This window comes from Anarhichas minor, unplaced genomic scaffold, assembly GCF_050575085.1.
Source record: "Anarhichas minor isolate MPS153535 unplaced genomic scaffold, ASM5057508v1 ptg000011l, whole genome shotgun sequence".
In the NCBI taxonomy this organism is placed as follows: Eukaryota; Metazoa; Chordata; class Actinopteri; order Perciformes; family Anarhichadidae; genus Anarhichas; species Anarhichas minor.
Window position 1 is genome coordinate 17,470,136 of NW_027466457.1, and position 12,166 is coordinate 17,482,301.

Sequence of the window (12,166 nt, forward strand, 5' to 3'; positions counted from 1 at the left end):
TGCTAGCTAACGTTAGCTAACATTCATTTTAAATACTTATATAATATGCTTAAGATTTAACTTGGAGATTCAAAGTACTCTTAATGTGGGATGTAATATAATAATTATTTAATTATTATTAATTGTACGAACACCTAAGTGACTATTTCATGTGTTAGCGTATCAAGGTCCAGCTAGCTAGTTTCCTTAAAGGTGCTAAATACGAAATTCAGAGCACATCTCATTGACTCCATAAGGCTCTCAACATGGCGACAGCTCAGCCGGCGGCTCATAGCTAACAGTGCTAATTTCTGATTTCTGCCTTAATATTGTGATTCCAGTTGTCAAATTTTGGGTTTTTACAACAAATAAGCGCGACTAAAAAGGGCTCCTTCAGTTTGTTTATTCAGTCAAACAGTTAGTTTATTAATAATTCATATATTTGTGCTATCTAAACGGTCAATAAAAAAACAGAGACTTAAGATTCTGCAGCTCTGTTACGAGCTGATTTAAGCCTCGGTCTCAAACATCTTCTTCCTCCCGTCCATGCCGGCTTTGTCTTCAATGTTTTTACGCCAGTCACCGACGTCTCGCAGCTCTTTATCCTGAAACACCAAAGACCCAAAATCAGAGCTGGACCACGAGGGTTTATCAAAGTTTCAGATAATGGTCTGAAAAAAACCCTGGTTCAGCAGTCCTTACTTTAGACTGAAGGACTAGTTAGGTTCAGCTTGACTCCATCTTTTCAACGATAATTGTTTAAATCTGCCATATAATATCTCTATAGTTACTGTTAGGGAAGGTTGGTGGAACATAAAAGGCCACTTGTGAGGACTTTCTCAGAAATATATTTCATTCAGAAAAGTTAAACTAGTGTTAAAGGCATTAAAACAGGTCTACCACTCTACAGTGTGTGGAACCTTCTCTGGAGATGTTTCTGAGATTGAAGGTATAATAAATATGATTTTTAGTTCCCACAATGTCTAAAAAAGATCAAATCCAGAGTGTAAGAAGTTACAAAGATCGATCATATCATTGGAGGGAGAATTCATCTAATCCGGACGGTTCAAACATTAGATTAAAATAAGACAATGGAATGAACTCTGCAGGTTTCTCTAGAAAACTGTTTCCATCCACTGCTGTGAGTTGCTGCTAATTCTCCAGAGAAGCTCAAACTATGTAAAACCATGTGGACATGATGGAAATATGAGATTTCTGTTTCCGGTATTAATGTGAGGAAGGTTTCGGTCTCCTCATCGCTCCACACACATCTCACGTTTTCAGCTCTAAGTCTCAGTAAATACGATATTTTTATGAAACGAGGCCACTTCCTCACCTCCTCCTTGACCTCCTTCTTGACCTGCTTCAGGTTGGCCCTCAGCTCCATGTTCACCGTGTGCTTGGAGCCCAGCAGAGCCTTCAGCATGGCGTCGGCCGACATGCGTACTTTCCTCAGGACGGGCTTCTTAAACTTACCCATCAGGTCCTGAACTTTGATTTTCAGGTCGTCGATCTGGAAGGTGGAAACAGAGAGGCCACGACGGATGAAGAGTTGAGTCTGCATTTACGACAAACGCCTTAAACACGCTACAAAATGACATTTACAACCTAGAACAGCCGAGAAACAACTAAACTCTCAATACTTTCAACCTTCTTTGGGCCGTGAAGTTTTTTTAGATTCCATTTACTACAATTTAAGCAATTCTCAAACATAGATGATGGTCCTTTCTGCCTTTGTTTCATGCCAGTGGCAGCAAAGGATTTAATTACACAACAAAATGAACAGTTCTGAAAGCCTCACCAGTTAAAAATGGAGATAAAGATGTAAAATGTGGAGACTCTGGAACCTCCACACTGTGTAAAAATAAAGTTACGACAATGTTTGGGAGCCAAGCAGGAGTTTGAAGGTTCTGCAGGGGGTTACATGTTGAATAATTCTACCTCCTTGTTGGCTTTATTAACTTTCATATCCAGGTCGTATCGCTCCTCGTCCATCACGTCGATCTTGTGGTGGAACTCCCGGCAAAGCTCCTGAACACAAACAGCAGCAAGATAGTCACGATGACAGAACGACGCACCGTGGACCAGAAACATCCCGTGTTCCCTCAAATCAAAGGCCAGTTCATTCTACTATGAACGTCTTCAACACCACATACAACATGTCTGTATTAATACATCGACATACAGGGACACAAATTGTCTGTTTTTAAAACCTGACTGTTGGTTTTGTTGGCTTAATATCGTCCCGAAAAAAAGTTGCAATAGATGACAATAGACTCCATGTCTTTCTTCAGGACGTACCTGCAGCTCCTGCATGCTCCTCGGCATGGACACAGGAGGACAGGTCTCTGCCATGTACCGGCCCCTCTCCTCCTCTTGCTCCTTCTCCTCCTCCTCCAGTAAACCTTTGGCGATGGACAGCATCAGACTCTGCCCGACAACAGCAACACAACATCAGATATGACTCACCATCAACAGAAGTGAATGTAAAGACATTTTTGCCAGTTGCTGTAAACCAAAAAAGTGACTTTTCCATTTTTTGTTATTTTGAATTTGTTTTGTACAAGACTGTATAAAATGTCAAATAGAGATATTTTACCTTCAGATGATGCTTGCGACTCGACGACATCTTTTTCCTAAAGGGTTTGAGAGGTAAAAAAATATATGAATATATAACAAAATATATACAATTTCTAAAGGTTCAAATTATAAATTTACAAGAAAACACTTTCTCTGAAATTAAAGTCACATATTTACATATTAAATAAATAAATATAATTACGGCGCCTGTGGTTGTGTGTTGTTCCTGCAGTGGATGACTTCATCAAATTATACTTTGCAATCAGATTTATCAATAAGGAAATGCTCTTGATTTGATCCCAACATCACCAAATTATCATAAACATCTGGACTTTGAAGAGACATTGTTGTGTATCGGGCGTCTTCAGAAGAAACAACATGATTTGAATTCTTTCTCGTGAATTTACCATTTTAATCTCAGAAATTCTAATTGTTTTCTCTGAGTATTAACCCCCCCCCCCGTTTATTTTTTACCTACAATGTCCCTGATATAAAATAATATTAATTTAAAATTCATTATAAACACGGTATGCAAAGACAAAGGTGACTTGATTTTAGAAATAAGCTGAAATTAACTAATTTTGACTGGAAACAAATGCAGTACAGTTTTAGGAAATGTTTCTGTTACATTTCTATAATCCTGTTTTAAATACAATATATGGTTCTTCTGATTAGACAATATAGATTACTTAATAAGTTTGACTTTAGTGTTATTGGTCAAAATTAAAATATATACATGAACATAGAGATGAATGAGACCCAGAATTACTCACTCCGACATCTTGGCGTTTTTGGCTTCAAAGCCTGCAGAGAAACACAAGTTTCCATTTGAAATGGTTTATTAGTATTCAAGAAAAGTATTTGAAGATCACAGAAAAGTCATTAAGTATGAGGCGGACAGGTGACACAAAGAGATGGGAATAGGAAACGGGGTGAAGGCGGGGTCAGACTCAGAAATAATAACTGTACTTAGAGGAAACGGGACACCAACAGGCAGCTCCAGCCGAGGGAAAGACCTCGAGTCTAAATCAGGACAAGGATCTGGGGTCCAGTTGTCCCCTCCTGGGCATCCTAGTCATGAAAGGTCTGTCTTCTGGAAGATTATCAGGAAACACTCGACACCTCCTCCGTCGGTGCAAACGTCTCCGCAAATAGAGACCGTGCAGAACAATCCAGATCGACAACAACTGCATCCAAACGGAAAGCTAAATGTTTGCCGAAATGTCTAAAATACATCACAACAATGATTTATCCACTAATGCTGCATTCACATGGCAACCTCCGGTTCTGCTGGGTGAAGTCAGAGCTTCATGTGTTAAAGCTGCATTCTCTCTAGTGTCCACCAGGGGGCGACTCCTCTGGTTGTATAGAAGTCTATGAGAAAATGACTCTACTTCTCTGGAGCACAGCTACAGACAGAAGAGCCGAGAGACAAGACGTTCTGTACAGACTTCTGAGAGTTCAGTAACATCACCAAACAAACCAGAATACACATTTCTGGTTTGAGTGCACAGTTTCAGTCTCCTGTGATGATCTGATTCATCTTCAGCAGGAAGACTTTCTTGAGGAACATAATGAATGCTGGAATATTATGACCTGAAATGACTGAAGCTCCAAAATAAAAACATTTAAATCATTTGTTGGCGTCAATCCTCAACCTATGACACATTTAGCTGTTACTCAAACTATGACATCATTAAAGTCTTGTTGCTTCTACAAATACAAAATGGGATGAGATGTTTTTATTGCAGAATGATGAGATGACATTTATCCAAATTCTGCAAAATACATTCATTAGTTGTGTTGTACCTTGAGACCAGGAGCTCATGTGTAGATTTGTACTACGTTTACATTATTAACCATGTGTGTATGTATTTGTAAGTTTACTCCAAGCATTCCTTTATTTTATATTTCCTTGGAGAGATTTTTGATCAGTGAATGAGCATAACTGGATCAAACATGAAGCCAAAATGAAACGAAGCTGTCAGATGAATAACCGAGTCATTCTGAGCTCTGACATATTAAAATGTATTCAAGCACATTAATAAACACTCAGACTATCGCTTCACAACTCCAGAGTCCATTACACAAACACACCTGCAGCATCGACCCCCTCAACCCAACATATGAACCCCACGAACAACCAACACCTCCTCATGTGTTTTTGGTTGTTGTCTTTGAGCTCCTGGTAAAACTAACGTTGTTTTAGAATGTACACGCAAAGCAGCTGGTTAGAAACTGTTGCTGTCGGGTGATGAAGGTGGAGGTGGTGAACACATATTTACAGAACTGCGTGATGACAGAGCCACAAAGCTCGTCTATGAAGCATCTTTTGTTCAAAAAACAATCAGCAGAAAAAGAAAAAAGATTTCTCACCTTTTTGGTTCGTAGACGGAAGCAGAAGATTGAAGAAGCAGCTCGGTGTCGGCCACTAGGAGTTGGTATATATTGCATTCCCCGAAGGAAAAGGAAACCCCATCTTTCTCTTTATGGAAGTGGATTTCCTCTCAGACCAATGGGCTCACCACAACCTGACATCTTATATCCCCCCCCCACATCTCCTCCCTATCTGACCATTATAAATAACCCTTTCTTAGATTGTTCCACTGATTGCATTATTCCTCCCGACCCCCCAAAAGGAAGCTGCTCATGAGCCAAAGAAAACAAAGAGAAGTGGGAGGAGGAGATCAACAAGATACGACTAGATGAAGAGATTATGATTATCATATCATGGGGCGACCGTGGCTGGGCTAAGAGGGTTGTCTGGTAACCGCAGGGTCAACGGTTCGATCCTTGACTGGGACGTGTCCCTGAGCAAGACTGAACCCCTAACGGCTCCCCGGGCGCCTGTCATTGGCAGCCCACTGCTCCCTATATACAGGGATTGGTCAAATGCAGAGACAAATTTCCCCCTTAAAGAGGAAAAGTAGAGGTACTAACAGTAGTGGTAGTAACAGTAGAGGTAGTAACAGTAGAGGTAGTAACAGTAGTGGTAGTAACAGTAGAGGTACTAACAGTAGAGGTAGTAACAGTAGAGGTAGTAACAGTAGAGGTAGTAACAGTAGAGGTAGTAACAGTAGAGGTAGTAACAGTAGTGGTAGTAACAGTAGTGGTAGTAACAGTAGAGGTACTAACAGTAGTGGTAGTAACAGTAGAGGTACTAACAGTAGTGGTAGTAACAGTAGTGGTAGTAACAGTAGTGGTAGTAACAGTAGAGGTACTAACAGTAGTGGTAGTAACAGTCGAGGTAGTAACAGTAGAGGTAGTAACAGTAGAGGTAGTAACAGTAGTGGTAGTAACAGTAGTGGTAGTAACAGTAGAGGTACTAACAGTAGTGGTAGTAACAGTAGAGGTAGTAACAGTAGAGGTAGTAACAGTAGTGGTAGTAACAGTAGAGGTACTAACAGTAGTGGTAGTAACAGTAGAGGTACTAACAGTAGTGGTAGTAACAGTAGAGGTAGTAACAGTAGAGGTAGTAACAGTAGTGGTAGTAACAGTAGAGGTAGTAACAGTAGTGGTAGTAACAGTAGTGGTAGTAACAGTAGAGGTAGTAACAGTAGTGGTAGTAACAGTAGAGGTAGTAACAGTAGAGGTAGTAACAGTAGTGGTAGTAACAGTAGAGGTAGTAACAGTAGAGGTAGTAACAGTAGTGGTAGTAACAGTAGAGGTACTAACAGCAGTGGTAGTAACAGTAGTGGTAGTAACAGTAGAGGTACTAACAGTAGTGGTAGTAACAGTAGAGGTAGTAACAGTAGAGGTAGTAACAGTAGTGGTAGTAACAGTAGAGGTACTAACAGTAGTGGTAGTAACAGTAGAGGTACTAACAGTAGTGGTAGTAACAGTAGTGGTAGTAACAGTAGAGGTAGTAACAGTAGTGGTAGTAACAGTAGTGGTAGTAACAGTAGAGGTAGTAACAGTAGTGGTAGTAACAGTAGAGGTAGTAACAGTAGAGGTAGTAACAGTAGTGGTAGTAACAGTAGAGGTAGTAACAGTAGAGGTAGTAACAGTAGTGGTAGTAACAGTAGAGGTAGTAACAGTAGAGGTAGTAACAGTAGTGGTAGTAACAGTAGAGGTAGTAACAGTAGAGGTAGTAACAGTAGTGGTAATAACAGTAGAGGTAGTAACAGTAGTGGTAGTAACAGTAGTGGTAGTAACAGTAGAGGTAGTAACAGTAGTGGTAGTAACAGTAGAGGTACTAACAGTAGAGGTAGTAACAGTAGTGGTACTAACAGTAGAGGTAGTAACAGTAGAGGTAGTAACAGTAGTGGTAGTAACAGTAGAGGTACTAACAGTAGAGGTAGTAACAGTAGAGGTAGTAACAGTAGTGGTACTAACAGTAGTGGTAGTAACAGTAGAGGTAGTAACAGTAGTGGTAGTAACAGTAGAGGTACTAACAGTAGAGGTAGTAACAGTAGTGGTAGTAACAGTAGAGGTAGTAACGGCATAAACCGCAGTAGCGTTGGTTGATTTTCAGTTGCACAAATAAGCCAAGAAGTTTCCTTCAGTATCAATACAATATAAAATGGGAAAAATAAATCATAAAGAACATAAATAAATAAAAATCCATAGCTTGCACAAGTGAGAAACCTTGTGTTTTAGTGTGAAAGTCATAAACATTATCATAATGTTTTCCTGACAGTAAACGGGGAAGCATCTGCTCTGGTGCTTCTCTCTGAGAGAGGGTGAATCTAACAGATGGAAGGGTTCAGTCATGGCGGCTGGTGACAGACAAACTGCAGCATGTGAAGTCACGAATACACAAATGAGACCCTGAGACCCTGAAACCACGACTGTTACGGTTCATCATGAAGTCAAAGTAGTTTTATTAAAGTGGATAATCTGATGTTGGCTCTGTGCTTTTACCAGAAATCTGATGTTGTTGCACTTTTAAATTGGTAGCTAACATCTCAAGCTAATTTGTTGAGGTCTAGAAGACGAATGAACGTCTCTCCAATGCAGAGGCTAGTTAGTTGTTGCTCATTAGGTGTTTGCAATGTATTTCTTTATGGCTTTGGGGTAAATTGCTGGGGGGTTTTGGGATACAGGACTAGATCCTCATGTCCTGTCTCAGAGACGTGGTGAGAGGACGCAGCCGAAATAGAAAGAATTGACGTCACCTAATGAAGTGGACGGCAAATTATAGTGATGACGGACTCAAAGCAGAACTCTATACGGCACTCTACTGAGTTCTTCTCAAAAACATCTCAGCTTGATGGCCATGAATTAACATACAGTAACTGGTGAGTTTAACATTGAGTTCTTTAAGCTTTTAGTTAATTACAAAAGAAGCAGCTCGTCAGAGAAAACACCTTCACCGACAACCTGTAAACAAACTCATTTCACTCGTCGTTGTTAAAGTCATCTGAACCAGTTTACTTTGATTTATTTTAGGATTATTGTGGTGCCACCTGGGTCTGTTCCACGTACTATAATTAATCATAGGGACAGGTATGCATAGGGCTAATTTGTTTTATGATGTCGTCTAACCACATCTTAAGAAACAGCTGTTTCTAAACATGGTGCTGTGCACAAATCTCGACAGAAGTAGTTGTGTGAAGATTTAAAAAAGAGAGCTTGAGAGAGAAGTTTAGAACCAACATGATCTCACAGAAATACCTGAAAGAACCACAATCTCTTAACAGAGCATTGCGGGCCACCACCGCAGAGACAAATGTTTAGACAAAACGTTTAGGTTTCGGAAACCAAGTAAAATATCATTAAAGTAACTTCACCATAACTCAACAATACTTTGGGACACGAACACGGGTCTCCTGATTGACAGTCCTGCTTCTTTTCCCCGCCCACCATGAGTAGTCTTCCTCACTGTTTATACTACATCACAAGCCCCGAGCATTGCATATTCACGTGGATGATATACTTAGTGTGCTCCGGGTAATTTATAACGCGAGCGGAACGCAAACCATTCTGCAGACAACCAAAAGAATTAAACCCGACTGAAGTTTTACATCCTCTCCCGTCTTATGACTGACTGCAAACCATAATACTTTTTGTGGAACAGTTTGTACTCTGGCAGAGCAAAGTTTTCAGCTAATATAATATAATATAAACCCTCAGAAGGTCAGCCCTGTCCAGATGTTTTGCAGTTCATCAATAGCGCAAATTCACAGGTCATGGTTCACCAGAGTTGAACTTTATGCCTCAACTCTTCAGACACATTTAACAAACTTGTCCATCGGGTTTGAGCACCTTCAAAACCAGCTTTAGTTTCGGTCGTAGTGGCTTTTTGTTTAAGTCGAGGCAGTATTCTTCTTTTACTGCTGCGAGGTTCATTTGATAAGTCAGCACCAAAACAAGCCTTAAATACATACTTTTCTTTAATATTTCAACAGTACAAATTATATTTGACTTTAGAAACATGACATGAGAAACACATCGCTTCACATTTCTGAATATCATATTCATTGAGAACATTCTGAGCCACTGAGAAATCACCTGAGAGAACGAGTTAGAAAACCTACTCAGACTGATATGATGGGACGTTACATCGAGGGATGAACCAACATATGCGGATACTTCTGTCTACTACGATGCCACCTCATGAACTATGTGGAGAAATATACATACATCCTCTTCTTCGGTCTCATCGCCTGCATTAGTTAAACACTGGTACAAATATATTACAGCAAGGACCTTCTTTACACAATTGTCAAGTTCGTACTTTTTTCGCTCAAGAAATAAAAACATCCAAAAAAATATTCAACAATTTCACGACATATCGAGAGGAGTTCAAAGTCATACAAAGTGTGCAAATGTCACCAAACGGTCACAAGACGACTCCAGATGAAGGTAGCGCACGTTTAGCCTCCACGTCTCCAACGTGCTGCTCCGTTAACGTGCCGTACATGATGTCCACTGAGGCTGCCCATGAAATAAAATGATCACAACTAAAATAAAACTAAATGTAACTTTAAATAAAAAGCATTGCAATGTTACTGTTGTCCTTTTTACGCAAAACATATTTGCATGATCTTTGCAGGCAGAAGTTTTCATCCACGAGTAGAACTGTTGTACAAGGAAACATTTGTATGTTCCATGAATGAGCGATTATCTAACTGTAGCTAGACGTCGCTGCTTCACCGAACCATCACAACGAGGCTTCACTCGCTAACTAACTCTGAGCAAAACAAAGTTCCACACGGAGCTAAAGTTCAGATCAAACTCACAGCGGCATCAGTGAACTAACGTTTGACTGATTAAGACAAGAACTTCACACGGGTAAAGCATATTCCGTCTTCTGTTCCAAAGCAGGCCTTATGAATGTGGCATTTTCCATTAAGACGTGAGATACGTCGATATTATTCAGTTTTTAGGATAAATTCTATTGTAAATGTAAACATTCAGAACATGCGTCTCAATGACGGGTCGTACCGACACACGGCCTCTTGCTGTTTACAGCTCAGTGTGTTGATATGACCCGACGTACTCAAAGGACTGTAACTCAGTCCTCCAGGGTTAGGGTCGTTAGGGTCGTTAGGGTCGTTCACCCGACTCGTCCTCTCAGTACCTGCTGGATTGTATGTCGAGTATGAAAACCCGTCATGTACTGAACGTTGGAGCTGACTCAGTAGTTATTCATCAGACAGAAGAACAAGTCTGCAAATAATAATCAACTCATCTTCAGTCATCTATGGAAGCATGAACACCAAACGTGCTGTGATGTGTTCACTGATTTCCTGTTTTATATCAGTTAAGTTGAATATTTTGGACTTTGTGGTCAAAACGAGACCTTTGAATAATCAACACTAATAACAATAATAATTGTACTGTTATGACTGATTTAATATGTGGTCCTGGGTAGAGTTGTGATGTTTGTGTTGTGGCTCCCAGAAAACAATAATTCAAACTAAATAAAAAGGCAATCGTTTGCATGTTGGACAACCCGGTGAGTAGTGCAAAATCATCTCCTGCAGTGTAAATCTGCAGATGGCAGTTTAGTGGCACCGACACAGTAATACTGATAATCCACAGAGACGTACGTCCACCCGGCTTCAGAGTCACAAAGTCAGTCTGAGCACCACGAAGAGACTCAACCAAAGGACGGGGCTACAGGGGTCCTCACAGAGGACGAGGTCGGGCCGCTCCTCCTCCATCAAGGACGACTCAGAGGGACGAATAACAAGAGAACCGGCGTGAAGCGGTCGAAGCAGTCACATTGAAACGTGCGTCCTGTTGAGATAGAATCAGATTAACCGTAGAGTAATCCAGTCAGTGGTGGTCGATGTACGTCCTCAAACGTACAGAGTCTCTGTTTCCCCACCGACTACAACGACTACAACATCCAAACTATCAGCAAATATATCTTTAGAAAGAAAACTGACTGCAAGTTCACACCTGGCATCAGAAATACTTCTAGAGAAGCTTCTCCTGTGACTCCAGTGTTTCTGCTTCACTTTAACTTTAGTTCTTATGTGAGAGGAAAGAGGTCAGGCTCCAGAGAACAAACAACCATGAGAACGGTTCGGCTCTCTGAAAACTCTTGTTCAGCCGACAGGTCCCAACTGTGTTTGAAGAAGAGATAATAATCCACCTGTGAGTGATTCTGTCGAGGCCATAACGGTAGGATTGACTCCATGTGGCTCTCAACATGGCGTCGGAGAAACTAGTGCCACACACTTAATAAAAACAACTCAACAGCAGCCCTGCTTGGCTCTGACTGAGCTAAACGGCTAACGCTAATGGAGGATGCATCGAGTTAGATTATGAGTAAATAAAACGATTATCATGATTGTGTTCAAGTGTGTTCTTGTAGAATTTAGTTTTTGGCAAGAAACTTGACCAACTATATTAGTTTGAAGGAGATTTTAAGAGGAAGTTGTGACTCGTTAACTTGCTAACACGAGCTCTGAGCAGCTTATAACACGTCATTTAACCACTAATAACCTGGATCTTAGAGGTAAAGAACAGCTGACCAAGATGCATTTCAGTGCCAGGTGTGAACAAGGCCTCACACTAACCTAGTGAGTAATGTCCCACGCTGTTCTGCAATGACATCAATAATCTCCTGAGATCCCCCTGATTACAAACACACCACCACCACGACTGAAGCATGGACTATATCAACTACACAGCCAACACGACGACACCGTTATACCACGAAGCTGTGCATGTTACAGTGAAGTCTATTGCGTCTCCTGTTTCTGAGAATAGGGAGGGGGGGGGGGGGGGGGCGGGAGGCGTCACAGCCGGGTCACATTCACAGGTATTTGAAGAGGAAATACATCAAAATTCATAACTTTTACAACCACTGAACTCAAGTGGGGACAATGATATCAGTGGACCAGTGGACAGGGGACGTACAGCTGCCCCTTGGTGTGTCTTTAGGAAGATCTCTAGTTACCACGGGAGGGTGAGGGTTTACAGAGAGTCTCCGAGTCAGAGTCTCCGAGTCAGAGTCTCCGAGTCTCAGAGTCAGAGGTCTCAGAGTCAGAGTCTCAGAGTCTCCGGTCAGAGTCTCAGAGTCTCAAGTCTGAGTCTCAGAGTCAGAGTCTCAGAAGGTCTCCGAGTCAGAGTCTCAGAGTCTCCGAGTCAGAGTCTCCGAGTCAGAGTCTCAGAGTCAGAGTCAGGTCCACGCACCTTGCGTGAAATA

At 41.1% G+C, this 12,166-nt stretch overlaps 1 protein-coding gene across 1 annotated transcript; it reads right to left on the reverse strand.

Annotated features, from left to right (window-relative positions):
• Positions 1–377: 377 nt before the first annotated feature.
• On the reverse strand, positions 378–5,269 carry LOC142947848 (troponin I, fast skeletal muscle-like). The gene is made up of 7 exons (XM_076089718.1): positions 4,936–5,269; positions 3,333–3,363; positions 2,579–2,615; positions 2,281–2,409; positions 1,921–2,010; positions 1,316–1,492; positions 378–584 (listed from the first exon to the last, which is right to left on the reverse strand). Exons 2-7 carry the CDS (start codon positions 3,338–3,340, stop codon positions 489–491), a joined length of 537 nt encoding a protein of 178 aa, XP_075945833.1. The 5' UTR covers positions 3,341–3,363; positions 4,936–5,269; the 3' UTR covers positions 378–488.
• Between the last annotated feature and the right edge of the window lie 6,897 nt (positions 5,270–12,166).

Bases quoted from the DNA above. Each gene is read 5' to 3' on its own strand.
- LOC142947848 (XM_076089718.1), bottom strand. The intron at 2,011-2,280 runs GTACGTCCTGAA...GTTTGTGTTCAG, and splicing joins GGAGCATGCAGGAGCTGCAG to GAGCTTTGCCGGGAGTTCCA. The intron at 1,493-1,920 runs GTAGAATTATTC...TCCACCTTCCAG, and splicing joins TTAATAAAGCCAACAAGGAG to ATCGACGACCTGAAAATCAA.